Here is a 26,646-nt window from a genome sequence, read left to right on the forward strand (position 1 = left end):
ACCCCGCATCTCTACACAACCTGACATACTGAGTATCTTGCTGATTGTTTGTTTATTGCCTTTCTTTTCACTCTAGATTGTAATCCCCAAGACAACAAATATTTTTGTCTGTTTCTGTTATTTCCTTATCCTGTAGAATAGAATTCAGTACAAACTGGGATCTCACAAATATTTTTTGAATAAATAACTGTACAAAAAAAAATAATAGGGATATCCATGGTGGTGCAGGAGGTAGGTGTTGCTGTGTGGTACTGGAGCCATATGGAAAGCCTGGAGTTCAGATTCAGGATGAACCTGGCTGGCTGGTAGGCTAACAGAAGGATTATGACATGGCAAGACCCTCATGGGGGTCTCTGCCTCTCTCTCTTATGAAATAAGTAAAAAATAAATATTCTTAAATGAACAAATTTCTAGTTTTCTTATAAGGAAACCAAAACGTAAATTGACTACGTTGTGTTCCTTCAGTCCTAATGGCTGGGGAATGGCAGAGTCTGGATGTTGGTCCATAGTGGTCTGACCCATGTCCTTAATTACTTCACTAAGTAATTTTCATTTTTAGAACAAGGGAAGGTAATTTAGCACATTCTCTTAATTTTATTGATAAATAAAGTCTAGAGAAAAGAATCCTTGTGAGTCAAGAGATCAAGTCTTAAGTTGCTTAATTGAATGTATCATTTTGCTTTCACGAATAAGAACATACTACCATGAACCCTAACCTGAGAGAAGCCAGTGAGCCCTCTGTGTGACATATTAGTCTTGATGTTGAACTGTGCTTTGCTAACATATCACTTTCGCCTCTGCTCACCCAGATTCAGAAGTTTCCCAGATAACTTAATTTCTAGGATTTTGGCAAGTGACCATTTTTCAGTTTTCTCAGGAGGTTCTGGTGACCAAGTTCACTGTGCCTTGAAAGTCCAGGGACCAAACAGGAACTACCAAGGAGAGACATGCAGGCAGAGTTGCATATCTCCAGAGAGAGCAAGCATGGAGGAAAGCAAGCATGCGTCAGAATGAAAATGGATAATTTCCAAGGTTCTAGCACCTTTGCTAGGTGAATTCTTAAGGCTAAGATAGACTCTATGGAATTTGGAAGTTATGACAGCTAAAGGAGTGACAATGAAAAAGATAATATGAACTGTTTTACTTTTAGTGTGACAAAATTCAGGTGAGGAAATAATTAGATGTATTAGCACTGTGTCTAGAGAAGTCAGTTATGGAAGGCTCTTTCTTACTAGTTTGTGTGTCTCCAAAACTATAGATAATTTGAAGAAAAGTAAAAACCCAGGAAGTTGGAGTCTCAGTAGCACGATAAAGGATAGCACTGGGCAGTCCCCACCAACCTCACATCTTGCATTTTCTGGACCATCCTCTCCATCATTCTTGCCCCTCTTCCTTGTGTACTGATGAAGTTTCTGGTTCTCTAACTAAAACACGTGTCAGAATTACCTGGAAGGCTGGTCCAAACAAATAGCTGGGTCCAACCCCCAGAGTTTCTGGTTCAGTAGTCTAGTGTAAGGTCTACACATTTGCATATAGCGTGGTCCAGATTTTGTTATTGCTTTTGGTGTAAGGCTCACATTTTCAGAACCACAGTTCTAGCCATTCTAACATTCTTCCAGTTACTGGAAAGTCCCATGCTTTTTTATCTCAACAGCTGCAGACGTACTGCTCTCCCTATCCAGGAGAGAACAGAAGCTCCCCAATCTTCTCTTAGCCACTCTCTCCTCCTCCCACCTCAGCCCCTTTTATGGCCAAGTCTTACTTAACTTGAAAGTCTCCTTTAAGATATTATTTCTTTTTTAATTGTTATGTATTTATTTATATATATTATAACATCAAGAGATACAGAAAGAGAGGGAAAAAATGACAGCCCTCACAGGGTTTCTTCATACCCTGTTACCCACACTCTTGCCAGTCAGGATCTTGGACAGGAGAGCCTGGTGTGTTTCAGGTCAACTAGGGATTTGACCCCATTGTCAACCATGTGGCTTCCCGCACTGAAGAGCAGCATGCCGCTGCCTGGTCAGGACAGCCGGGACGAGACATGTCTTTGAGGAAGCTTTCCTTGACATGAGGTTGTATTTTTCTTCCATGTGCTCTACTACACATCACACATTAGATTATATAATACTTTTGTTTAATTTCTGAACTTTTCACTGGCTTTTGAGAAAGCTGGGAACAAGTTTATTCTTTCATCTTTGAATCCCTAGTGCCTACCGCTGTATCCATTGCATCCGTGAATATGCTTCGATTAAGTGAAGAAGCAAATGAGTAAGTTGGACAATTAAACGTTCTCCTGCTCGCTTAGTTCTCACTGCTTCCTCTCAAGTGCCCTTCACTTTCCCCTCATTACTTTAAATTTAGGTACTAAATCTCAAATTTTGAAATAAAATATTTTAACTTAGAAGGATAACAAATTATGCAACAGTACTTAAAACACTGCTGATTTCATTCTTTTATCTCAAAATGGGAGTAAAAAGTATGTATAAATATATGATATATGTATTATTATTTATTATAAGTATACTTTTGGGTCATCTGAAAAGTCATGGCATATTTTTCTATGTCTCTCTCTCTCTCTCTCTCTTTTTTTTTTATAGAGAGTCTTGCTAAAGGGCGCATGCACTCACTGGAGAGATAGAGAGACAGAAAATGAGAAATCACTGCCCTCCCCCATACCCAGGGGGATGGCCACACCACAATCTCTTCTCCATTCTCCTTTCAGAAACTGGGCATGAATGCCCACACATACCTGGTGTGAATTTTAAGCAGCTTATCCAGAATTTGAACTGTGGTCAACTATGTGGAAGTCCAGAGATGTAACCATTATTGCCATCTTTTAGTTCCTCTATTTTTTCTATGCAAAACATGCCATGACTTTTCCAATGACCCAATATATAGTAACAGCCATAATATACACTGTATATATACATAACACACACACACATGTTACTTATGTGTGCTAACTTTGTAAGTAGTATTATAATTTTTACTGTTTACAGAAATGCTGACATTAATTGTTGAAAAATATCATCTAGTGTGCTTTCTGGCTATGTATTCAGCAAATATATGATAAAAAATTTAAAAAAAATATAAAGCTATGGTATGAGAGCATGTTAAAGTGGGTGTTCAGTTTTCCAGAACACATGCTACTTATGTGTGCTAACTTTGTAAGTAGTATTATAATTTTTACTGTTTACAGAAATGCTGACATTAATTGTTGAAAAATATCATCTAGTGTGCTTTCTGGCTATGTATTCAGCAAATATATGATAAAAAATTTAAAAAAAATATAAAGCTATGGTATGAGAGCATGTTAAAGTGGGTGTTCAGTTTTCCAGAAGCATAAGAGAGCGTTATATTCAGTTTGTTGTGGATCAGCTAGTTTATGTCTGTCAGTAAGGTCGCCATATTCTGCTACTTCACCTGTCCGTATAGTGTATGGTATAGTAATGTGCTCACGCATGTCCTGCTTGAGTTTGTGCAAGCATAGCTAAATCTTTAAAAGGCTCCTGTGATTTTGCCAAGAATTCTTGTTACTCAATTTAAATTCACTGAACTACGGCTTCCGTTGAGAAGGAAAATTTAACAGGAACACTGAATCTGTGTCTTAATACTTACACAATCCTTCATGGAACAGGTTGGGTTTATTTCATAAACATCTGTCCACTTGATACAGTCACTTCATGGTGAGATAAAATTAAAATTGCATTGGTTTAGTACAAATTTAGAAGATGTTATATTAGAGAATTTAAAAGATTTTTTATTGGGCATGGGCATTACTAACTTTAAAATTTTCAGACTATGTCTTCATGTTCTCACTTAGCGCATGACATTTAATGTTTACAGATTTTTTAAAAAATCATTTTAGCCTGGGACCAGCAGATGTCATAATGTTTTTTTTTTTTTTTTTTTTTTTCCTGGATGCCGGCATGTAGATCATGATTTGAATCTTGGATCCAGCAGCTTGAAACTCACACCAGGCATGTATGTGTGCATGCCCAAAATCCTGAGAGGAGACTGGAGGATGGCATGACCATCTCCCCAGGGGACACACACTCTATAGCAAAGTTTTAGCCTGATATTTTAACTCTTTCATCCAAATCTCAGATTTCACAGTTCTGAATAACAAAGTACTCGTAAGTGGATAAAATCCAATCAGGAAAGAAACCTCAAAAGGAACCAAAGCCCTGTGCTTTGTCACATTTCCAGTCTGTGACTTCCCAAAGGACAACTCATCCTAGAAGTATGTTTCTATCTTTCCCCTGTAAGAACCGCATCATGGCTCACCACTGTGTGTGACTTTACAGCCAGCTAGAGCCCTCTATTGTACAATCCCACTCATAAGCACCTGCAAAACAACACAGCACTCCTATTCCCTTCTTGGGCTCAGTAAGAGATCACACAGCAGAGGGGGTGAGAGGTCGACCCTAATTAAGAATTATACCAGCAGCACTAGAAAGACCTCCATATGGTTACAGTGAGAAATTAAGTTTTTTTCCCTCTCCCCTTGATCCTTTCCTACCAACTAAAATATGGCAATTAAAAACAAATAAAAAACACTTCAAATAGAAGCTAAGAAAGCCGATCCATGTAATCTAAAAAAAATGGCGCTACATCTTCAAGTGTTACACAGAGAATGTACTTTTCACTAAATGAGCATTTTCACCAAACATCTAAGGAGCATTTTTGCTTTCTAGAAGAATTCAAGGTTGTAAAGTCAAATAGCTTGACAGAAAAATTCAGGCAATTTATGTGATGGGTGAAAGAAAATAAAAATCTATCTCAAATTGAGGTAAATTAAAACCAGAATTAGGCAACAGCATAGGCAACTCTATTAGCAAGTGTCTTTTGAGGTTTAGTGGTGACTTTCCTAAAGACAAAGGTGGATATTATTTGTATCCCTAGAATTCAGCTACTGCCTGACATTAATTTATGAACAAAATAAACAAATAAATGTGAGATATATTGGAAGAGAGTAACAAAATAATGAGAGTAATAAAATGCATGTAATATGTTTGAAAAAAATAGATATATGTTGAGTATTTGCCAGATAACATTAACTCATTTGCTATTGATCAAATGACTTTTATTTGCCAAGTGTGTATAGAAAACCATATAAGCAGTACCAAAAAATAAAAATAGAAATGAGGGAATGTTGGTTAAGGTGTTCAAACTTTCCGTCACGAAATGAATAAGTTATGAAGATCTAACAGACAGCATGGGGACTACAGTTTGCAATACTGTATTGTTTACATGGAGCAAATGCACACCATATGTGTGCACACACACACTCACACACAAAAAGAAATTAAGAAAAGAAAGAAATGGCTCCTAGTCTTGAAAAAAAATTCTAGGTAAGGATAATGGCTTTTATACCAAGGAAAACATATTTCTGAATATGTTCTATAAGTTATTGGCTTAAAGTAAAACAATACTGTTGTGTTTTCTGTTTGCTTGTTTGTTTAAATGTTGGAAAACTTTCATTTCACTGGGAGGAAAAAAAAGTGATCTAACTTGATTTGTCTAGCCTGTGGGTCAAAAAGAGACTCGGGAGCAGGGACATCTTGCTAATCATTCCCAAATCCAGCACCCACTGGAAGCAGGAGGCAGGGAGGAGACAGTACAGTTCTCACCAGTTTCCACACACAGTGAGGCCTCCTGGGAGAACAGCACATGAACAGGTAGCTACTGAAGTACTGGAGGATATAAAGAACACAAAAATGACAGTAAAGGGGAAAAGGTCCAAACTTCGTGAGGTAAATTAAGGTCCACGGTTCCTGAGGGACCACACGCAGAGCCGAGAATGTCCTGGAGATGGAGTACCATGAAGGCTGTATCCTCATGCACAACTGCAGCTTGGAATTTCAGTGCACGTGCATCCCACCTTGAAGCTCTGTGTTATCAAGGTGGCCAATAATCTCCGCTGCATCCTCTGCCCACTCTATGTGTACAAAGGCATACTCTTTCATGATGTCACATTCAAGGACTACACTGTGCTCCTCAAACTTGGCTTGAAGCTCCTGGTTGGTACAGACGGGATAGCTGTTGCCCACCTGGGACTTTGGTGAGGTTTTGCTCCTGTTCTTGCTAGCTTCCATGTTGACATTCAGTCCATGAAGCCTGTAGTGGTGCAGGCTGCGTTTGGCACAAAACCGTAGTTCTCAATGATGTCACATTCTAGCAACTTGCCATGCTGCTTAGAGTGAGTGGATCTGTTCTGTGGTTTCCAAAGAACAGCTTCACCATCTTGAAACAGCCTACACAGAATTCAGCAGGGCCTCTTTCTCCCTGAGCAGATAAATCTGACAAATTGTAAATGCTAAAACTATCTTCTGCATTAAGAAATAGATCCACTGTTATTACTTCCCTCTTAGATATGAGCCAATTGTAACATCATACTTTGATATGCACATTTTGCAACTTCTAAGTACCTGTTAATAGTTAGTGATTTTCTTTCCAGCTCATTTAGCAAAGTTATGATCTTTAAAATTTTTCATTTTAAGGCCTTCAATCTGTCTCACGGTACATAAGCCTGGTTCTCATCAACCTAAAATCCTTATTAGATCTAGGCAAAATTGAAATAAAATATCTTTTTCTTCAATTCAGTCTCTTAAAGAAAGATTTCTGTTTTCTATGCAAATAGTTAACTCTTCATCCGGGCCTTCCGTATTTAAGTGTATCATGGCAACTGCATTATGTTATCCCTTTGGAATGTTATACTTGGTCTACATGTGTGCATTAATCCAGAAATCTGCATTAAAACTTTGCGTAGCTCTCTGAATGGCATGCACGGTGGCTTATAAATAATTGCAGTCTTCTCAAAATCTATGATTGTATTCCAAGAAACATTATTATAAGGAGAAATATAATGAATTAAGAGAGGGTGAAGGGAGGGTGAACAATTGGATATAAGAACAAAAATAATCAAGTAGAAAATTAGAGATAATGATGAGAGTGAATAAAAAAATGAAAATATTGAATGATTAGAAAGGGAAGTCCATCCTGATTCTGAGCTGTAGTACAAAATGAGTAACGTCATCACAATCCATTCTAATACTGCCAGTTTCCTGGTTCGTACAATGAGATTGATAATAGTACCAATTTCAAAGACTGTGTGTTAGGGGCCAGAATGAATAGAATAATGCTTCGAATAATAGAACTCAACACATATTCTGTGCAGATGAAGTCTACATGTCAGAAGTTACAGTAAACTTCGATCCAACCTTCTGAACAAAGCAGGGATTTCCTTTATGATGTGCTCAACAGGCCCTCAACCAGCTTCAGCACACATTCTCGTTAGGAGGGGCCTTTACTGCCTCATGAGGCGGCTGCTTTATATTCAGAAACCTGAACTGCTAGAAAATTCTCCCTTCCTACTGATGTTTGCATTTATACACCTACAGCTGCCAACATTGAAAGTGTGCTATTGATTGGAGATTATTTCAAATTAAAGTCTTATATACTGGAATTTGTCCTCCTTTGGGTAGACTCATAAATATAAAATCTGCCTCCTGCTTGATTAATTAACTTTTTTATTACTCCACCAGGGTCATCTGGTCCTCTTTCTGCTTCATGCTCCACCATTAATAATCATTCCAAAATTTCTGGCTGCTGTTAATAATGATGTAGCTAATTTCATCCTAAGTAATTGAAGCAGTAGATTGTGTGTCAACCAGTAGAGTGGATCAAAAATAATGGGGATTTTTTTTTATCATAAAAGGAACTTAAAGAGGAAAATGTGAAAAAAACTGGGTTAGAGTTTTTTTTTTTAACCCTACCTACAATACTCCCAAATTAAAATTAGCAACTAATGTGCAATTAGAATCACCTGTATCATGTTTGTACAAGATTCAAGTTAGTTACAGCTTGAGTTGGTTACTCAAAATTTAAAAAAAGAAAAGCAATACTGTTTTTCTGTGGCAAATAAAATTATTTGATGCTTTTCTTTTGGACTGGTGGGCTCCATACTATTCTTCCATATTTTAGCTTTTTGAATGTTATTCATTTTTATTTATTCAATCAAATGTATATTGGAAACCTAACTCTGTGCAAGACACTTTATGAGAAAAAAACAATATACAGACTTTAGTTCTTGATCACAAAGAATTTCTAACATAGTAGGGAATTAAGTTCTTGCACAATAAGACATTATACAAAGTTTAGAAAAGAATGATAATTTCTTTCTAGACTGATCTTGATTACTTCAGGAAGGTTAGCATAAGAGTTGACCCATTTGCAATGTAATAGTTGTGTAGATATTCCAGTTGGAAGTCATTGAAGAATCTTAAATATGATAAAAGTACAGAGCCTTCTGTGTGTAAAAATCCAAATAAAATTAATTTTCCCAGAATATATGTTAACTTAAGGAATACTAGGTGACAATGATGACAATTTAGATTAGAAAGAAGACTTGAATATTTGTTAAGAAATTTACATATTATTCAATAGAAAATACTCAACAATTCAAGAATTTTAAGTGTATAAAATGGAGTATATACAAAATTAGTCGAATGGGGACAAAATGCATTAGGGAAGAAGGAATCTAGAGATACAGTCCTCCACCTGCACTTTCATGATCATTTCCCACCTGTAAACTGTTAAAGTGAACCAAATTACTAAAATATAACTAAATCTTACGGATGTTTTCAAAACAATTCATGGCGTTAATTATTTTGTGCCTATATATCACTTTTTATATAAATTTCTAAGACAGGATATAAGATTTTACCTTGAAATACCCACTGAGATTCATTCATTTATAGGTTAGTTCTTGATTATTTCAGTGTGATGATTAATTTTATGTTATATAAATCCAGTCTATTGTTACTGCTTTTGGCAAATAATACATTTGAAAATGTTGACAGACGTGGCATTTGTGCTACAAAACTGTTTCATGTAGCCTACAGGTGAAAACCTAAATTTACATGTTGTTAAAATTTAAACTATAACTGATCTTTTCAAGATAAAGAATGCCTCATTTACATGTTGGCAATGTATTAATTCTCCTGGGTTATTTAAATAACTATGAAGGAGATGTAAGAGGTAAACTGCTAATTATTAAGTGTAAAATTCCTATTTTCTTGAAAAAAATGGCATTAAATTGAATTATGCTCTTTTTTGATAGCTCACGAGCTATTTTCCAGTATTTAAGCAAAGGTTCAGCTATCTACATTTTTTTTTCTTTCTTTCTTTTCTTTTCTTTTTTTTTTTTTTTTTGGAGAGGTTTTTGCTATAGGGCACGTGCGCTTGCCAGGCAGACAGAGAGAGACAGAGAGATAGAAAGCTAGAAATCACCCCCCAGAGGGGATGGCCACATCACAACCCCTTCTCCTCCATTCTCCTCTCGGGATCTTGGGCACGCAATCACACGCACCTGGCGTGAGGTTAAGCCACCAGGTCCGGGACTTGAACTGCGGTCGACTACGTAGGAGTCCAGCAACATAGCCATTACACTAACTGCTGGTCCCCCAGCTCTCTACATTTTTTTTCTTTGAGAGGTTTTCGCTACAGGGCACGTGTGCTCGCCAGACAGACAGAGAGAGACAGAGAGACAGAAAGCGAAAAATCACCCCCCAAGGGGGATGGTCACACCGCAATCCCTTCTCCTCTGTTCTCCTCTCGGGATCTTGGGCACGCATGCACATGCGCCCGGCATGAGTTTTAAGCCACTGGGTCCGGGACACGAACCACGGTTGACTACATGGGAGTCCAGCACAGCGACATAGCCATTACGCTAACTGCTGGTTCCTGCTATCTACATTTTTAAAAACTATGTTTTATTTTGGTTTTTAAAATGACATATAGTGGCCAGCAGGTAGCATAGTGGTTAAGGTGCTGGACTCCCATGAAACTGACTGAGGTTTGATTCCCAGATCTGACTGCCTGAATCTCACACTGGGCACATGTGCATGCCCAATATCCCAGAAGAATGGAGAAGAAGGGATTGTGGCATTGCCATCCTGTCTGGGGGGAGATGATTTCTCACTTTCTGTCTCTCTGGTAAGTACACATGCACTATAGCAAAAATCTATCTCAGAAAGATAATAATAAATAAACTACAGTATAATGCAAACACAGCTTTTAAAAACGCACATACAGAATTATTTCCTATTACTCTAAAATGAATTTGAATATTAACACATTTCTGGTGTTTTAAATAAAAACAAATGTTTTATTTCTTCATATTTAGATTACTTTTTTAACATGTAAATGTAACTTTAACATATTTATGTTAAAAATGTCTCAAATATTTTTTCAAATATTTTATACACTATGGATAATATTATTGGTAATGCAAATTACTTTAATTCTCATTTTTCTTTATTGAATGCCCATAAAATAAGCATAAATATGAGTCCCAAAGAACTGTCCTTAAGTGTCTATGTGTGGGGATGTATTTGCATGATTTCACTTTGGAGCATAACTTCAATTTTATTTGAATTTTTAGAAAATTCTTATCATCTTCTAACAATTACCTTCTATCTTTTTTTTAAAGGAAATCTACAGAGAATATTTATTTATTCTTACTTTTTTCCTACTGATTTTGTAGTTTATTGTAATTTTATTAAATCTTTTTAAAAAAGGGAGAAATAAGCAAAGTACCCAATACAAAGGCCAGTACACAGTCGGTATTCAATAAATGCAGTTAGTGGGCATAATATTTAACTATGCTTTTAGTCCAGTGAAAGATAAGAGGACACATTAAATGTCAACATTAAATTAAAAAAGGAAAGTATTGTATGACTATATATGAGGGAACATTGATCTATTTATCTGACCTTTATATCTATCATTCAATCATCTTTCTCTTTGCTCCATATATCTTTCTCTTTGCTATCTCTCTCTCTCTCTCTCTCTCTCTCTCTCTCTCTATCTATATCAATCTATACTTAGGGAGAGAAGAAATCAAGAGTTCTGGCTTAAATAGATTTTTTTATATACTAACAGTGAAAATTAGCAATCACCACTAGCATATTCCTTTTTTTTTTTTTTTTTTTTTGCTATAGGATATGTTTACTCACCAGGGAGACAAATATAGAGAAAGAGAGAGAGAGGGAAAGTGAGAAAGTACCCATGCCAGAGGAGATGCCATGCTGAAAACCTTTCTCTTTCATCCTCCTCTCTGGATTTTTGAACACGCATGCATCTGGCATGTTTTTCCAGCTGCTGGGTCTGGGACTCAAACTGCATAATCAGTATGTGCAATACAGCTGCTTAAACCTCCATGCCATTTGCTGGCCCACCACTAGCACTTTCTGGTGCTCAGAAATAACCCAAACACTGGTATGGAATAGGAAGAGGGTTTATGGTGATTGTTCTTCAGATGTCATTATGTTTGTAGAGCAAAAGCAGTTGACTAAAAACATCATGACATTGAGGGACCAGCAGTTGGCGTAATGGCTATGTCGCTGGACTCCCATATAGTCGACTGAGTTTCGAGTCCTGGATCCGGTGGCTAAAACTCACACCTGTTGCGTGTGTATGCATGTCCAAGATCCCAAGAGGAGAATAGAGGAGAAGGGATTGCGGCATAGCCTTCCCCCCGGGGGGATGATTTCTTGCTTTCTGTCTCTCTGTCTCTCTCTGTCTTTCTAGTTAACGCACAAACCCTATAGCAAAAACCTCTCAAAGAAAAAAAATCATGACTTTGAAAAGGAATTATTTCATATGTCAATCCATTTTGCACTTCTAAAACAGAATTCCACAGACTGAGTAATTTATAAACAATAGAAGTTTATTCAGCTCGAGTTTCTGGTGTGGTGGGGGCAATCTGAGAGCATGGAAGTGGCATCTGTTCAGCATCTGGTAAAGGACTTTTTATTGAGACATAACATGATGGTAGGGCAAGAAAGCATGAGAAACAGAAAGAGAAAACTGGACCAAATTCCCTCCCATAATTAACCCATGTTCATGATAACCCACTCACTCCTGCGATAACAGCCTTAATCCATTGTACCTTCATGATCTAACCATCTTTTAAAGCCCAATGTCTTTATGCTATTACAATGGCAATTCTATTTAAGCATGAATTTTGGTGATGATATTCAATCATAGCTTTTATATTTTATATTATGGTCTTGGTTGTGAGCAAGTTAAAAGTTGAATACAACTAAATAGGCAGGGCTAGAGAAAGCCAAATTTTATTCTACTTCATTTTGCCTCCTTTAAGGTGGTGGTGTGGTTGAAGCTGTGGACTCCCACATGGTGCATCATGGTTTGAGTCCAAAACCTGGTGGCTTGCATTCTCATTTTCCTTCTCTCTTTCCTCCTGTGTCTCTCTCTCTGGTCAGATTAAAAAATAATAATAAATAAAACATCATATTACTATTTCTTTTAAAAAACTTTGAACCAGACCATCAAATGAGAGAGTACCTAATCTCTCCTCCCCAACCCATATCTGTTTCTATGAATGTATTAGAAAGTGATTTAATTAAACAGAATATACATGAAAGAACTTACTAATAAAGCTGACATTGCAATAGTTTAGGCACTACTTGAGAAACAAAAGCTATAAAATTTTTAAGATGTGCTAGAAGGGTCTGAAGAGAAATAGACTTATATCTTCAACTGGGATTCATATCATCATATTCCTGAATTTCTGATAATCATACCCATATCCTACCATGACATTATTCATTGGAATCCTCTTCTGGGTATAAACAGCATGCTTTGAAAATGCAATTTAAGGTTAACCATATGAAAAATGATCCTTTAAATGATTTTCCCTTAGGCTATAAATTGACTTAGAAGCCATTCTCTATACTCAAAACTTCAGGTTTAGACAAGCATATTTTTCAGGCTCTCCTCAGACATTTTGTTTCTTGTAGGGTCTAACCAAAGTCATTTTCTTTACATTCACGAATCAGTAATTCAGAGCATGGTTTTCTCAGCTTTCTGCTGCCACTGTCAGGTGGTTGTAGGATTCTGATTCTGTATTTCCACTTTATGATTATCTGATTTTGGTAAAGCAGCTTAAGTTTATAAAATGTAGTAAAATCTTGTAGGAATTAAGTGAAATAATGATTTTAAATTGCTCAGCAGAGTCTTGTACATGCTACTAATCCTGTTACTCCCTAATTCAAATCCTCCCATGGGTCCTCAGAACCTTCAAGATACTTGCCAATACCTTAACCCAGATCAAGGTAGGCCTTCATTTCAGCCCCTGTATAACCATCGCCCTTCCTCCTCTCCCATCATTTTACCATGTCTATCTTCTCACTGCAGTGAAGTGAATTATTTTCTTTTCAAATTTTATGCTGTTTTAGACCTCAGTGCTTTTACTGTTTTTTGACTTGTCCTTTTTCTTTTTTTTGGAGAGGTTTTTTCTATAGGGCTTGTGTGTTTGCCGGAAAGATAGAGACAGAGAGACAGAAAGCGAGAAATCACCCCCAAGAGGAGATGGCTATGCTGCAATCTGTTCTCCTCCATTCTCCTCTCAGGATCTTGGGCATGCATGCACATGTGCCCGGCGTGAGTAAGCCACTGGGTCTGGGACTCAAAGCGCGGTCGGCTACATGCGAGTCCAGCCACATAGCCATTAGGCCAACTGCTGGTCCCTACTTGTCCTTTCTCATGAATGAGACCATGTCTCTCACTCTCCAGATGCCTTTTCTAATCTATTGGGGCTAAATTAAGCCTCTTTTCTATTCTGTCATTGCACTAGTTGCATTGCTTTTTGACAGTATATGTCATCGAGCTTATATTTTTGTATTTATGATTTCATTTTCTTCCCGCAAATCTAGTATATAAATTATATGAGGGCAAATGTACTATTACTTGAATATTTGTCTCCTCCAAAATTAATGTTTAAATTTGATTGCCATTATAACAGTATTAAGAGGAGGACCATTAAGCAGTGATTAGGTCACGAGGGTTCTATACTCATGAATGAACTAATACCATCATCATGGAAGTGAGTCCATTATAAAAGGGTGAGTATGGTCCACTGTCTGTTTCTCTTCTGCCTTCTGTATGAAATGACACAGCAAGAAGGTCCTCACCAGATCCCTTAATCTTTTTTTTTTTTTTTTTTTGGAGAGGTTTTCGTTATAGGGCGTGTGCGCTCGCCAGAGAGACAGAGAGAGACATAGAGACAGAAAGCGAGAAATCACTCCCCAGGGGGGATGGTCAAGCCGCAATCCCTTCTCCTCCATTCTCCTCTCGGGATCTTGGGCATGCACGCACACGTGCCCGGCGTGAGTTTTAAGTCCCTGGGTCCGGGACGCGAACCGTGGTCGAATATGTGGGAGTCCAGCGACATAGCCATTCATTAACTGCTGGTTCCCAGACCCCTTAATCTTAAACTTCCTGGTCTCCAAAACTGAGCCAATAAATTTTTATTTACTATATATCTCTAGTTTATGATATTCTGTCAGAGCAATGCTAAATAGATTAAAATAAAGGTTGCAGCTCTTACTACTTTTTTTTTTAATCATCAGGGCCTCACACAGAATATTTATATATTGAGACCAGCAGTTGATGTAATGGCTATGTCCCTGGATTCCCATGTAGTTGACCGCAGTTCAAATCCCAGACCTGGTGGCTTACACTCACGCCAGGTGCATGTGTGTGTATGCCCAATATCCCGAGAGGAGAATGGAGGAGAAGAAACTGTGACATGGCCATGCCCCCTGGGGAGTGATTTTGCTTTCTGTCTCTCTGTCTTTCTGGCAAGTGCACATGACCTATAGTAAAAACCTCTCAAAAAAAGATCTATAGCCAAAAACCCCCCAAAAAAAAAAAAAAAAAGAAAGAATATTGTATGTATTAAATGTTCTGCACACTCTTATTGAATGATTAGCCACTATAGTGAGGCACTGGTAAGCATGGTATCTTTCTGCATAGGAATTTCAAAATACTTTCTTTTATATAAAATGTGAAAGAATTCTAGCCCTGAAAGCATACTGAATTGAATTTTATAGTTAAAATCAAACAAAAATTTTAAGATTTAGACTAGTTAAAATCAAATCAAATTTTTAAGGTTTAGAACGTAACTTTTTTTAAAAAAAATTAGAAAAATCTATCTTCTCTAGAAATCCCAAATGATTACTCTTGACTTATGTAGATTTAGATCTGTAGGCTTGTCCGAGATTTCATTTCTAACTTAGTAATGCGATATTTAAAAACGTCAAGCTTTTAAAAGTTATGTGAGTTTCTTCTTCTGTGAAATAAAGTAAGAAAGTTGAAGAGAGAGAGTTTGATAAACACAGCCTGAAAAAGACAATGTCTGGAGTTTTCCTTGGAATAAATGTTCCTTGGATTGCATCTTTGGCTTTTGACTCAGGCTAAGGCTTGAAATGGAGCAGGGAAAAATAATCAACAAGACATAGCAGACAGTTCTTTGGATGTTTTTACAATGATTTATTGCAGAGTTATACTTTGTGATCATTTCACTCTACTCCCAGTAATTTCACGTCTAACTTGAGAAGTCAGTAGTGCAATGATTTATTGCAGAGTTATAGTTCGTGATCATTTCACTCTACTCCCAATAATTTCACGTCTAACTTGAGAAGTCAGTAGTCTCCGGCAGGATTATAGAAAACTATCACTGGTGTTAAACATCCTGATCAGCAGTACACTTTTTATTCATTATATCTCTGTTTAAGCAGTGTTTCTTAACTATGTCAGTGGGTTTCAACTTTTAAGTTAGACAAGTCGTAACAAATAGCTGCGGATCTACACTGTCCAACAACATAGTAACAGTGACAACAGACCATTCCTTTTGTCATAAAATTTGAAACCTAAGTAACTTCACTTTGAGGAAGTGGTAAACTGGAGAAACTGTAACCTGTTACCTTTGGTACTTTCAATTCAAATGATAGAATTTGACAGAATAGTGGAGTAGTTAAGATCACAGGCTTTGGAAGAAGACAGCTCTCAGTTTCAGATTTTAGCTGGGCTTACACACTGCATGAATTTGGATGAATTGCTCAAGTTGTTTAGGCTTCTGTTTTCTTATAAGTAAAATTAAGAAAATAATACCTGTCTCATTGATGTTGAAAGGCTTGAATAAGATACTATACATAAAATACTTCATCGCATTTTAGGCATTAATTAGGGGTTCAGTAAATGGTAGCTCTTACTATCATTATTCATAATGTACATTTTAGAGATATTTGTCTCCTGATCACTGTTTTTATTGATTAACTCAAAGCTGTGCAATTTTGAAGTAACTGGTAAAATAATTTCTTCATGGCTTTAATTTTTTTTCTATATTTTCCTTAGTATCATATTATGATTCCAGGACTGGTGAACAATCAGGCTTGGATCATGCATTCAGACTTTCTGGGTAATAACATGATGACGGCTTCTGCTTAAAGGGAACTATTTGGGCCATGTTACAGTTGTGGTAAAGCAAGACATTTCACAGAAGCATTTAAGGACTGCACCAAAACATTAGCTAATGTAACCGTATGAGTATTTTTAAAAAATCCCATTTGAAGAGGCTATTAAAAATTGGGGATGCTTTATTATAAAATATCAGGTCAGATTGGATTGGTACTTAATTAACACCGTACTTCACATCCTTGTATGAAACTTACTTTCATCGCCTGTTTCAAATTCAAATTTCTGACTGTAGCCACTGTATCCTGTTGCAGTCCTCACTCGGATGTGAAATACATACTTGGTGGCCGGCTTGAGCCCCGTGATGATGACACTGGGGGCCTTGGACCTCGTGGAGGAGTAGGTGAGTTGTTCATGGTCCTGGGGGACAGAAAAGAGGAGAGAAGAAATAAAGCAGAGTTACCCTACCCTATCCTGGAAACTTTTAAAGTGAAACTGGGGAATTATGGTCAGAATATCAAAAGTATTGATTCTAAAGAAGAGTAAGCACAGCTTTCCATAATTTAGCATGTAGTTGTTTATCAGAGACATGTAATATGGCTTTGATTTGGAAATTATTAAGGAAGATGGTTAATCTTATGTAAACCGCACGTGTAATTTTGGCTATTCAGGCTTCTAGTCCAACTCTCAGGAATGGTGGGGATGCGGGAGCATGTGTGCACTGAAGGGCAGCTGCATCTTGAGCAAAATGAGCAAATCAGATCAGTCCACAGCAGCAGAGTGCAAGGAGCCAAAGGGGGAGAATGCAAGTACCCGCTACTCACTTCTACCCGCAGGTAGTGCCAAAATGCCGGCGCTATCCGGGGGTAGACCTGTGGGTGAAAGGAAACATACATTAATTGTTTTTTAAAATGTGAAATCTTTTATCCCCAAATCTGTTGACTTTTAACTCAGTGATTCCCCAGCAATAAAACTTCATGTCAAGTCCACTTTAAGGAAAAAAAAAAAAAAAGATGCAACTTCTCCCTTGAAGGAGAATGAACTCTTCCCCTAGATACTATAGTTCATTTAACTAGAGTTAAATTTAACATGTAGAAGTTACATAGTGGTTATGGGGTTGATTGAAAAATAACCTGCCCATGAAGGAACCCTGAAGACACAGAGAGGTATGAAAAACTTACCGCACCTGCAAGAATCAGAGGTGGGGTTTACCGTAAGAACAGTCCAACGACCTCACCTCACTAAAAGGCAGTGCCTTCCCAGCGCGTTCTGACCTCAGTGAGGCGCTCTTCGGCAGGCTCACTTGCCCACTACCTCAGGACAGGATGATTTATTTTCTCTGTCCGTGTGAGGGACTGTCCACAGTATATTGGTGCTAGAGATAAACTGAACTTTTGTACCGGGATGTTACCCCAATAACTTTGCAATGATTTGTTAATACATACCTGGAAGAACATGTAGTTGCATCAATAACTCTTCTAAATTCACACATCAAACTAGATCAACAGGTCCTTTAGTTAGTCCCCACTAGTCTCATCATAAATCAAAAGACAGAGATTCTTGGGGATCGAAATGACTTTCAAGTCACTAATTGAATCACTCATTTGATGCTTAAATTCCATCTACAATATTCCCATAAAGATTTTCTTTAACATGTGCTTGAAAACTTCTGTTCAGGAGACCTTCCAGACTAACAAACCAAATTATAAAAATCTACACCTCTGGGGAATGTGCCAAAATTCATTTATTTGCTGATGATTCTTTAAGATTTAGAACTATGAGGACCAGCAGTTAGCGTAATGGCTATGTTGCTGGACTCCCATGTAGTCAACCCCAGTTCGAGTCCCAGACCCAGTGGCTTAAACTTACGCTGGGTGCGTGTGCGTGCGTGCCCAAGATCCCTAGAGGAGAATGGAAGAGAAGGGATTGTGGCATGGCCATCCCCCCTGGGGGGTGATTTCTCGCTTTTTGTCCTTCTGTCTCTCTCTGTCTGTCTGGCGAGTGCACACACCCTGTAGCAAAAACCTCTCCATAAAAAAAAAAAAAAAAAAAAAAAGATTTAGAACTATGAAAATCATTTCCCTTCGGCTACTTTCTGGATAAAAAAAAAGTTCTTATTTTAAGAATGATTTTTAAACTATATAGCTTTACTTGTCAGAACTCTATTTGCAGCATGGTTATCATGTGTCTAGCTGAGGAATTGAATTTGCCATCTGCTCTCCAGATAACAAAAGCACTTAATAAACATGAAGTACAGAGGAACCAAAACAAAACAAAAATGAGTTAACAACAGCAATATGATAAGAAAAAAAAAGACAAAATAGAAAAATCGCAACTGACACTGATCTCTAGGTAATTTTGAGATTAGAAAGTAAATAAATATTTATCTGCCTACTATAAAATCCAAGAACACAAACTCTGTTTTCATTGGTCGCTATCGCCATCTACTATGGGTTGACAGCACGAGTGTGCTTATATCAAGGTCTTTATAATTAGGGGGTTTAAAGCCCATATTATGGAGGAAACATGTTTTTGGCAATTAAAATAATTTTTTTGCTCTTGGTAAAAATTTTCAGAGAATTTGGGTTTTTCAATCTCATATGCAAAAGGGGCCTATTCTGCCTTTCACAGAATTGTGTATAACGTGCTTCATTTTGACTGATGTTTTATCATGTGAAATGATGACTGAGGGAACTTTAAAGCAATGTAAAAAAAAAATTGAGTCTTATTTCTAAAACGAGAAGATGTGGATTCAAAAGTATTCTCTTAAAATGGTCCTATAAAAATTACATATTATGCTTTCGCTGCTTTACCCAAACATACCTACATAATTTTCTACTCAGTAAAGTTACAAGATGTAAGGAATCTCTTTTACAGGCAGTTTTTAGTATTTCTGTTGCTATATACAAAAGTGTATCTGTATCTACATCCCTGAAATAAAAATCCTCACATAGGAAGGGGATAAGTGTTTGTAAACCAGCATTTACACTCAGCCCCAGCATGGTGGCTGTTATGTCTTGACACTTGCTAGGATGCCGAGGGAGGGGGCTGAGACAGAAGCAGACTCGCGAGCTGCTCTCACAGTACATAGCGGCCCTTTCTCCTGGGAATCTTAAGATCTTGGAAAACCAACTCAGCTTTTATCCATGACAAGTATAGGGTGGTAGTGTCTTAGACTTTGGCTAATTGCTTTCCTGTTGACATATAAACTCCGATTCAAAGTAACTGTCAGGAGGTAGAGACCATGCTTTGCCACAGAGCCACCTGGATCTCTTTAGTCATCCTGGCAGGCTGAATTCTGAACATATTTTAAAAGAGGATGTACTATTTATTTATTTATTTATTGAAGAGAAGGCATCTTTACTCAACCATCTTGCCAAAGTCTATAATTATTTTTATGTCAGAAATGCAGGTTCCTTCTCTTCTGCAATAAATAATTTCATCACTCCCCATTTCCCTCTCTTAAATTTATTTATCATTACCACTTATGGGTGTATATTCAATAAGCCAGTATGGTAGTCATCTTTTATCCTGTCTTCATTTTTAAAGTCTTTGGGTCTAATGAGCTTTCTAAAAAATGCCATCTCTTAGTTTTATTTTTAAATTTTAAATTAGTTGAATTATATATATGACCAAATATTATGTTGTTGACTTTTTCTACAGACTTACAGAACTAGAGATATATCAGCAATCATAACAACCATGATTCATATAGTGCTTTACAATGCACAGGGTGTCTTCACAGATGTCCTTTATGTAATACACATAATAAACTTGTGAAGGAAGAAGAACTGGTAATATTTGCATTACCATTTGTACATGATGAAACTAGTTCCTGAAGAATAATAGAACTACCATAGCCCATCACACAACCAGTCAGTGGCTTCCTTCCAAGTTATGCTTTTCAACTCTACTCTATTCAAGAACATGTCCATGGTAAATGTCTACAGACTAGATTTGAGGCTAGTTAATTTTCCCCACATTCTCTGTTCTTGATCGTCTAGATACTGGAAGTAACTCTCATTTTAAAATAGCCTGTGTAACAGGTAGTAGATTTGTTTGCTAAGAATTAATTATATTAATAGTTCTTGATTGGCAAACACAATTCTCAATACCAAAGGCTTTAAACTAATAAATCAAAAATAAAATTAGTTTTTACTAACATCTTGTATCCTGCCTATATTTTTATTTTCTTTTGATATTGTGTCATATAGATCATTTCTAGGTAATATAGGAGGCTTATAATTCACTCAGTCTTGTATGGAACATACAATATTCTGTGTGTCACGATTTTTCCAACAGCCCAGTATTTAGGACTTCACTACACAAATGTTATTTTTCTTAGCAATAAACTATTTAAGACAATGATAAAATTCTTGTTCTGCTGGTTAGAAGTCCGCATCTCTAGAATGATTGGAAATAAAATTTTATTAAAAGTGGATATTAACAGCTATGCTAGGAGTCATTTAAGTCATTTATTTTTATTTATTTATTTATTTAATTTCCATGATTTCACTTTTCTTTTTTTTAATTTCTATTTATTTTTTATTTCATTTTCTTTTATTCATTCAATCACGTTATTTACCTTACAAAGTGAATATTTCAACAGGTGAACATTTCTCTTTAGTCCAGTTGATAAAGCTATAAAATATCTTCAACAGATAATACCACATTTCTCTATCCCATTAAAGCTTTGCCTCTCTATTTTTCTTCTAAATGTCCTTCCTCAGACCCTCCTTTTTCACACACACTATATCTGGTATTTACAACTATATACTGTGTTTCTATATCCTTTAGTCAATCAGTTTCAGTCATAGAGTGCGGACACTCGGTATGTATTAAGTGGGGACATACAATGTCTCTCCTTCATAGCCTGGCTTGCTTCACTCAGCAGTAAATCTTCCATATTCTTCCACTTTCTGTCAAAAGCCAGGGTTTTGTTGTTTTTATGGCTGAATAGTATTCCATAGAATATATGTGCCACAGTTTTTCTATAAATTCATCTGTTCATGGGCATTTGGGTTAGTTCCATGACTTAGCAATTGTGAATAGTGCCACAATAAACATTGATGTGGAAGCACTTCATTTAAGTCATTTTTAAAACATGTATTAATTCATTGATTTTCATTTGAGAGAGAGAGAGAAACAGGTACCCTCAAGAAGGTCTTCACATTGTGGTCTCCACCCAGCCCTGTACCCAACCCAGATCATGAGTGGCCAAGGGTCATGCCCAGTGTGTCAAAACAGCCCCAGGATGTGAACCTGGGGCCTACCTTTATGGTCTCCAGCACTGCACAGCAGCTCTCTACCTGTCTGCACCATTTACAACTCAGCCTAAGTCATTTCTGATCTTTTTGCTCTCCCTCTTTCTGTATCTTTCTCATCCTGCCTTGTGCGCACACACACACACACACACACACACACACACACACACACAGAGTCATCAAACCATATAAGACAGAAGGCTGAGATAAGCAGATGGTGTAATGGTTACATTGCCGGACTTCCAAGTAGTCAACCATGGTCTAAGTTTCAGACCTAGTGGCTTAAAGCTCACACCCAGCATGTGTGCATGTGTACCCAAAATTCCAAGAGAAGACTGGAAGAGAAGGGATTGTGGCATGGCTGTCCCCCCAGGGAGTGATTTCTTGCTTTCTATCACTTCATCTCAGTTTATCTCTCGGGTGAGCACATGTACCTTATAGTAAAAAAAAAAAATATACTCATTAATACTACAATTAGAACATGATTTAGTGTCTGCAGAAGGACAGTATTCCTGAATAAATTAAGAACTCCCTGTCCCTGGCCTGGGTAGAGTGACATCTTGCTGGTGCTGCTCATCTCATATCAGTCAGGGACAAAACAACCCCTTGTTTATCCCAGCTTGGCTTTTGGTCAGGGCCCTTGCCTGGTTTTTGACTTGGACATATGAAAGGCAAAAAAGAAGAAGATGAACTGCAGAACCTAGAAGCACAAAATTTGAAAGGTTATCAAAGAAATGTGTTTTTTTAAATTACAATGTTAGCTAACTTAAAAACATTTTACTCGAAGATAAGAAAGATACTGCACATGACGATAGGAAAGAAAAGAACTAGATTTGGTGTTTAATAATTACCTTTCAAAGTCAAGAGACACTGGACCTGGTGGACTTCACTGATCACTACAAAAATTACATTGTCCTAGAGACAGTAACACATCTTGTACAAAAATTCCTTAAGATTTATCATCTCTCTACTTTGATGCTGCAATCTTCTAATTACTCAAGTGAAATCTCAAGTGTTTCTAGAAACAAACATAGATATATTTGTTCCTGGAAAAGATAAGCTTCTCTAAAATTAATACATGGATATTTTGGTTGAGTTTTCAGTCTCTTTTTGGATTTAATTAGAATGAATCAATCCCTGAATTATCAACTCTGAGTGCACTCCAGCCCAAGATTTACAAAACAGAGTATCAGAATGAATTGTGTGAGCCCAAAAACTGAAGCTACAGCACTTTTGTAAAATAGGCATAATCATAATAAAGGATCTTATATTCCTAAAATGTCATCCTTTCCATTCTTGTATCAGCTATTTTCATGAGGCCTTTCTAAGTGTTAATCTGCTCCTTTTTAGAAGCTCTTTGGAGAGAGATTTCTATTTTACCCAAACCAAGTTATAAATTATATAGAAAAGGCTCTTTCTAAAACCTAATTTAATTATTTTGTGGAATTTTAAAACATATTTTATTATGTAGAAACTCTCTCCTAAAGATTGAACTTGCAATACACCTTCATTTTCACTCTGTTAATTAGGACTGTTTACTTAGAAATTTCTAGAGAATTAACTGAACAAAGCTTAGAACTGATTAAGATACTTCAGTTAGTAGCCAACAAACTATTATTGGTGGTTTTCCTATGCAGTAGCGATGACGATCAAAGTTATATTTTAAAATATCCTATTCACCATAGCAACAGAAAACTTATAATACCTAAGTATATGACAAAAATAATGTGCAAAATTTATATGATTAAATTTATAACATTGTACTGTAAGAGAAAAAAACTCTTACTTTTCTTGTCTTATTATAATGCTAAAATGTTTAGTAGAATATGGCCAAGTGGCAGTGAAAACAAGAATATTACTTTGCTTTTGTCTTTGATGGAACAGTTTGGTCACTGCTAAATATGATTACGTCTTATTTTATATACTGGGTATATATATATGTATACATACATATATAATAATGTACATTATTTATAAATTAAATTCTTTCTATATAATATACATATATAATGTCAAATAGGATATATGTATATTATTCATGTAATTTATTTCTATATACTATAGATATGGAATTACATCTTATATTATTATATAATTAAATTATTTACATATATACATAGTAAATATTGGATTGTTGGAAAAGTCATAGTTTTGCATTAAAAAACAGAAAAAATGACTTTGGTGATGCCTCTACAGTAATCCTCTCAAAAATATACTCATTAATACTACAATTAGAACATGATTTAGTGTCTGCAGAAGGACAGTATTCCTGAATAAATTAAGAACTCCCTGTCCCTGGCCTGGGTAGAGTGACATCTTGCTGGTGCTGCTCATCTCATATCAGTCAGGGACAAAACAACCCCTTGTTTATCCCAGCTTGGCTTTTGGTCAGGGCCCTTGCCTGGTTTTTGACTTGGACATATGAAAGGCAAAAAAGAAGAAGATGAACTGCAGAACCTAGAAGCACAAAATTTGAAAGGTTATCAAAGAAATGTGTTTTTTTAAATTACAATGTTAGCTAACTTAAAAACATTTTACTCGAAGATAAGAAAGATACTGCACATGACGATAGGAAAGAAAAGAACTAGATTTGGTGTTTAATAATTACCTTTCAAAGTCAAGAGACACTGGACCTGGTGGACTTCACTGATCACTACAAAAATTACATTGTCCTAGAGACAGTAACACATCTTGTACAAAAATTCCTTAAGATTTATCATCTCTCTACTTTGATGCTGCAATCTTCTAATTACTCAAGTGAAATCTCAAGTGTTTCTAGAAACAAACATAGATATATTTGTTCCTGGAAAAGATAAGCTTCTCTAAAATTAATACATGGATATTTTGGTTGAGTTTTCAGTCTCTTTTTGGATTTAATTAGAATGAATCAATCCCTGAATTATCAACTCTGAGTGCACTCCAGCCCAAGATTTACAAAACAGAGTATCAGAATGAATTGTGTGAGCCCAAAAACTGAAGCTACAGCACTTTTGTAAAATAGGCATAATCATAATAAAGGATCTTATATTCCTAAAATGTCATCCTTTCCATTCTTGTATCAGCTATTTTCATGAGGCCTTTCTAAGTGTTAATCTGCTCCTTTTTAGAAGCTCTTTGGAGAGAGATTTCTATTTTACCCAAACCAAGTTATAAATTATATAGAAAAGGCTCTTTCTAAAACCTAATTTAATTATTTTGTGGAATTTTAAAACATATTTTATTATGTAGAAACTCTCTCCTAAAGATTGAACTTGCAATACACCTTCATTTTCACTCTGTTAATTAGGACTGTTTACTTAGAAATTTCTAGAGAATTAACTGAACAAAGCTTAGAACTGATTAAGATACTTCAGTTAGTAGCCAACAAACTATTATTGGTGGTTTTCCTATGCAGTAGCGATGACGATCAAAGTTATATTTTAAAATATCCTATTCACCATAGCAACAGAAAACTTATAATACCTAAGTATATGACAAAAATAAAGTGCAAAATTTATATGATTAAATTTATAACATTGTACTGTAAGAGAAAAAAACTCTTACTTTTCTTGTCTTATTATAATGCTAAAATGTTTAGTAGAATATGGCCAAGTGGCAGTGAAAACAAGAATATTACTTTGCTTTTGTCTTTGATGGAACAGTTTGGTCACTGCTAAATATGATTACGTCTTATTTTATATACTGGGTATATATATATGTATACATACATATATAATAATGTACATTATTTATAAATTAAATTCTTTCTATATAATATACATATATAATGTCAAATAGGATATATATATATTATTCATGTAATTTATTTCTATATACTATAGATATGTAAGTACATCTTATATTATTATATAATTAAATTATTTACATATATACATAGTAAATATTGGATTGTTGGAAAAGTCATAGTTTTGCATTCAAAAACAGAAAAAATATATCATGACTTTTCCAATAACCCAATATTTTATATGTTAAATTAAATTATTTACTTGATCATTCTTGTAAAAAACTGGCTTTTGCTTTATTGTCAATCAAATATACTTGATCCTATTTCATTATTTATTTTACACATTTAATTTTATTTACTTTGGTTTTCTGTGTGATTATATCCTACTGCTTTGACTATATGTGTATCTCAATGTTTTTTTGTTTTTAAAAGTTTGAGTTTAGGGAACCAGCAGTTAGCATAATGGCTATGTCACTGAACTCCCATGTAGTCGACTGCGGTTCGCGTCCCGGACCCGGTGGCTTAAACTCACGCCGGGCGCATGTGCGTGCGTGCCCAAGATCCCGAGAGGAGAATGGAGGAGAAGGGATTGCGGCGTGACCATCCCCCCTGGGGGGTGATTTCTCGCTTTCTGTCTCTATGTCTTTCTCTGTCTGTTTGGCGAGCACACGTGCCCTATAGCGAAAATCTCTCCAAAAAAAAAAAAAAGTTTGAGTTTAAACCTATTCTGTTTTATACATGATTTAAAATAACATAAATTTGTCAAATAAGTAGATTTTAGGGTGAGATAGAAGATGCTTGTTTTTAGAGTTTTGTGATAAGATGATGTGTTCACTAGAGAGAGAAAGAAAACAGAGAGAGAGTGGGAAAGTGAGAAATCACCCTTTTAAGAGGGAATGGCAATGCTGTGATCCCCTCTCCTCCATTTCTCCTCTTGGGATTTTGGCCAAGTACGGCAAATGAGACTGGCACTTTTTTTCAAGCCCCCAGGTCCAGGACTCAAACTGAGGAGTCCACCAAGTGGGATTCAGCACCTGAAGTACCACACCAGCTGCTGGCCCCTATTAAAATTCTCTGAGGCTGACAGGTGACCTGGAAATTAAAGCACTGGACTCCCACATGACCAATCACTGTTCAAGTCCTGGACCTGGTGGCTTGCTTTTTCCCTTTTCTTCTCTCTTTCTTTTTATGTGCTTGAAAATGAGTAAACTTTTAGAATTTTAGGATCTATATGTTATATCCATTGAGGAAATAAAACTCTTTGCAAAATCTTCCATCAGTCAGTGTTTGTGAGATGTTTTACAAGAGTCTGGTATGACTGCATATTTCTCAATTTTGCCTTACATTTATTTCAGACTAAAATTGTCCAAA

At 36.2% G+C, this 26,646-nt stretch overlaps 1 protein-coding gene, 2 non-coding genes and 1 pseudogene across 3 annotated transcripts in view; 2 read left to right on the forward strand and 2 right to left on the reverse strand.

Annotated features, from left to right (window-relative positions):
• Positions 1–26,646, reverse strand: part of EPHA6 (EPH receptor A6) — a 983,118-nt gene that overhangs the window by 310,364 nt on the left and 646,108 nt on the right. The window contains exons 7-8 of the mRNA XM_027769481.1: positions 17,112–17,159; positions 16,545–16,707 (exon numbers count right to left, since the gene is read on the reverse strand). Coding sequence (XP_027625282.1) covers positions 16,545–16,707; positions 17,112–17,159 — 211 coding nt within the window. The remainder of the gene's footprint in view (positions 1–16,544; positions 16,708–17,111; positions 17,160–26,646) is intronic.
• LOC102481727 (RNA-binding protein 4 pseudogene) lies at positions 5,868–7,587 on the reverse strand (annotated as a pseudogene).
• Positions 22,085–22,219, forward strand: LOC114006715 (small nucleolar RNA SNORA48). Its single transcript, XR_003548410.1, has one exon. It is a non-coding gene; the product is annotated as a small nucleolar RNA SNORA48 (small nucleolar RNA).
• LOC114006716 (small nucleolar RNA SNORA48) lies at positions 23,842–23,976 on the forward strand. Its single transcript, XR_003548411.1, has one exon. It is a non-coding gene; the product is annotated as a small nucleolar RNA SNORA48 (small nucleolar RNA).

The sequence above is a fragment of the Tupaia chinensis genome, unplaced genomic scaffold (genome assembly GCF_000334495.1).
Source record: "Tupaia chinensis unplaced genomic scaffold, TupChi_1.0 Scaffold149851_1, whole genome shotgun sequence".
In the NCBI taxonomy this organism is placed as follows: domain Eukaryota; kingdom Metazoa; phylum Chordata; class Mammalia; order Scandentia; family Tupaiidae; genus Tupaia; species Tupaia belangeri.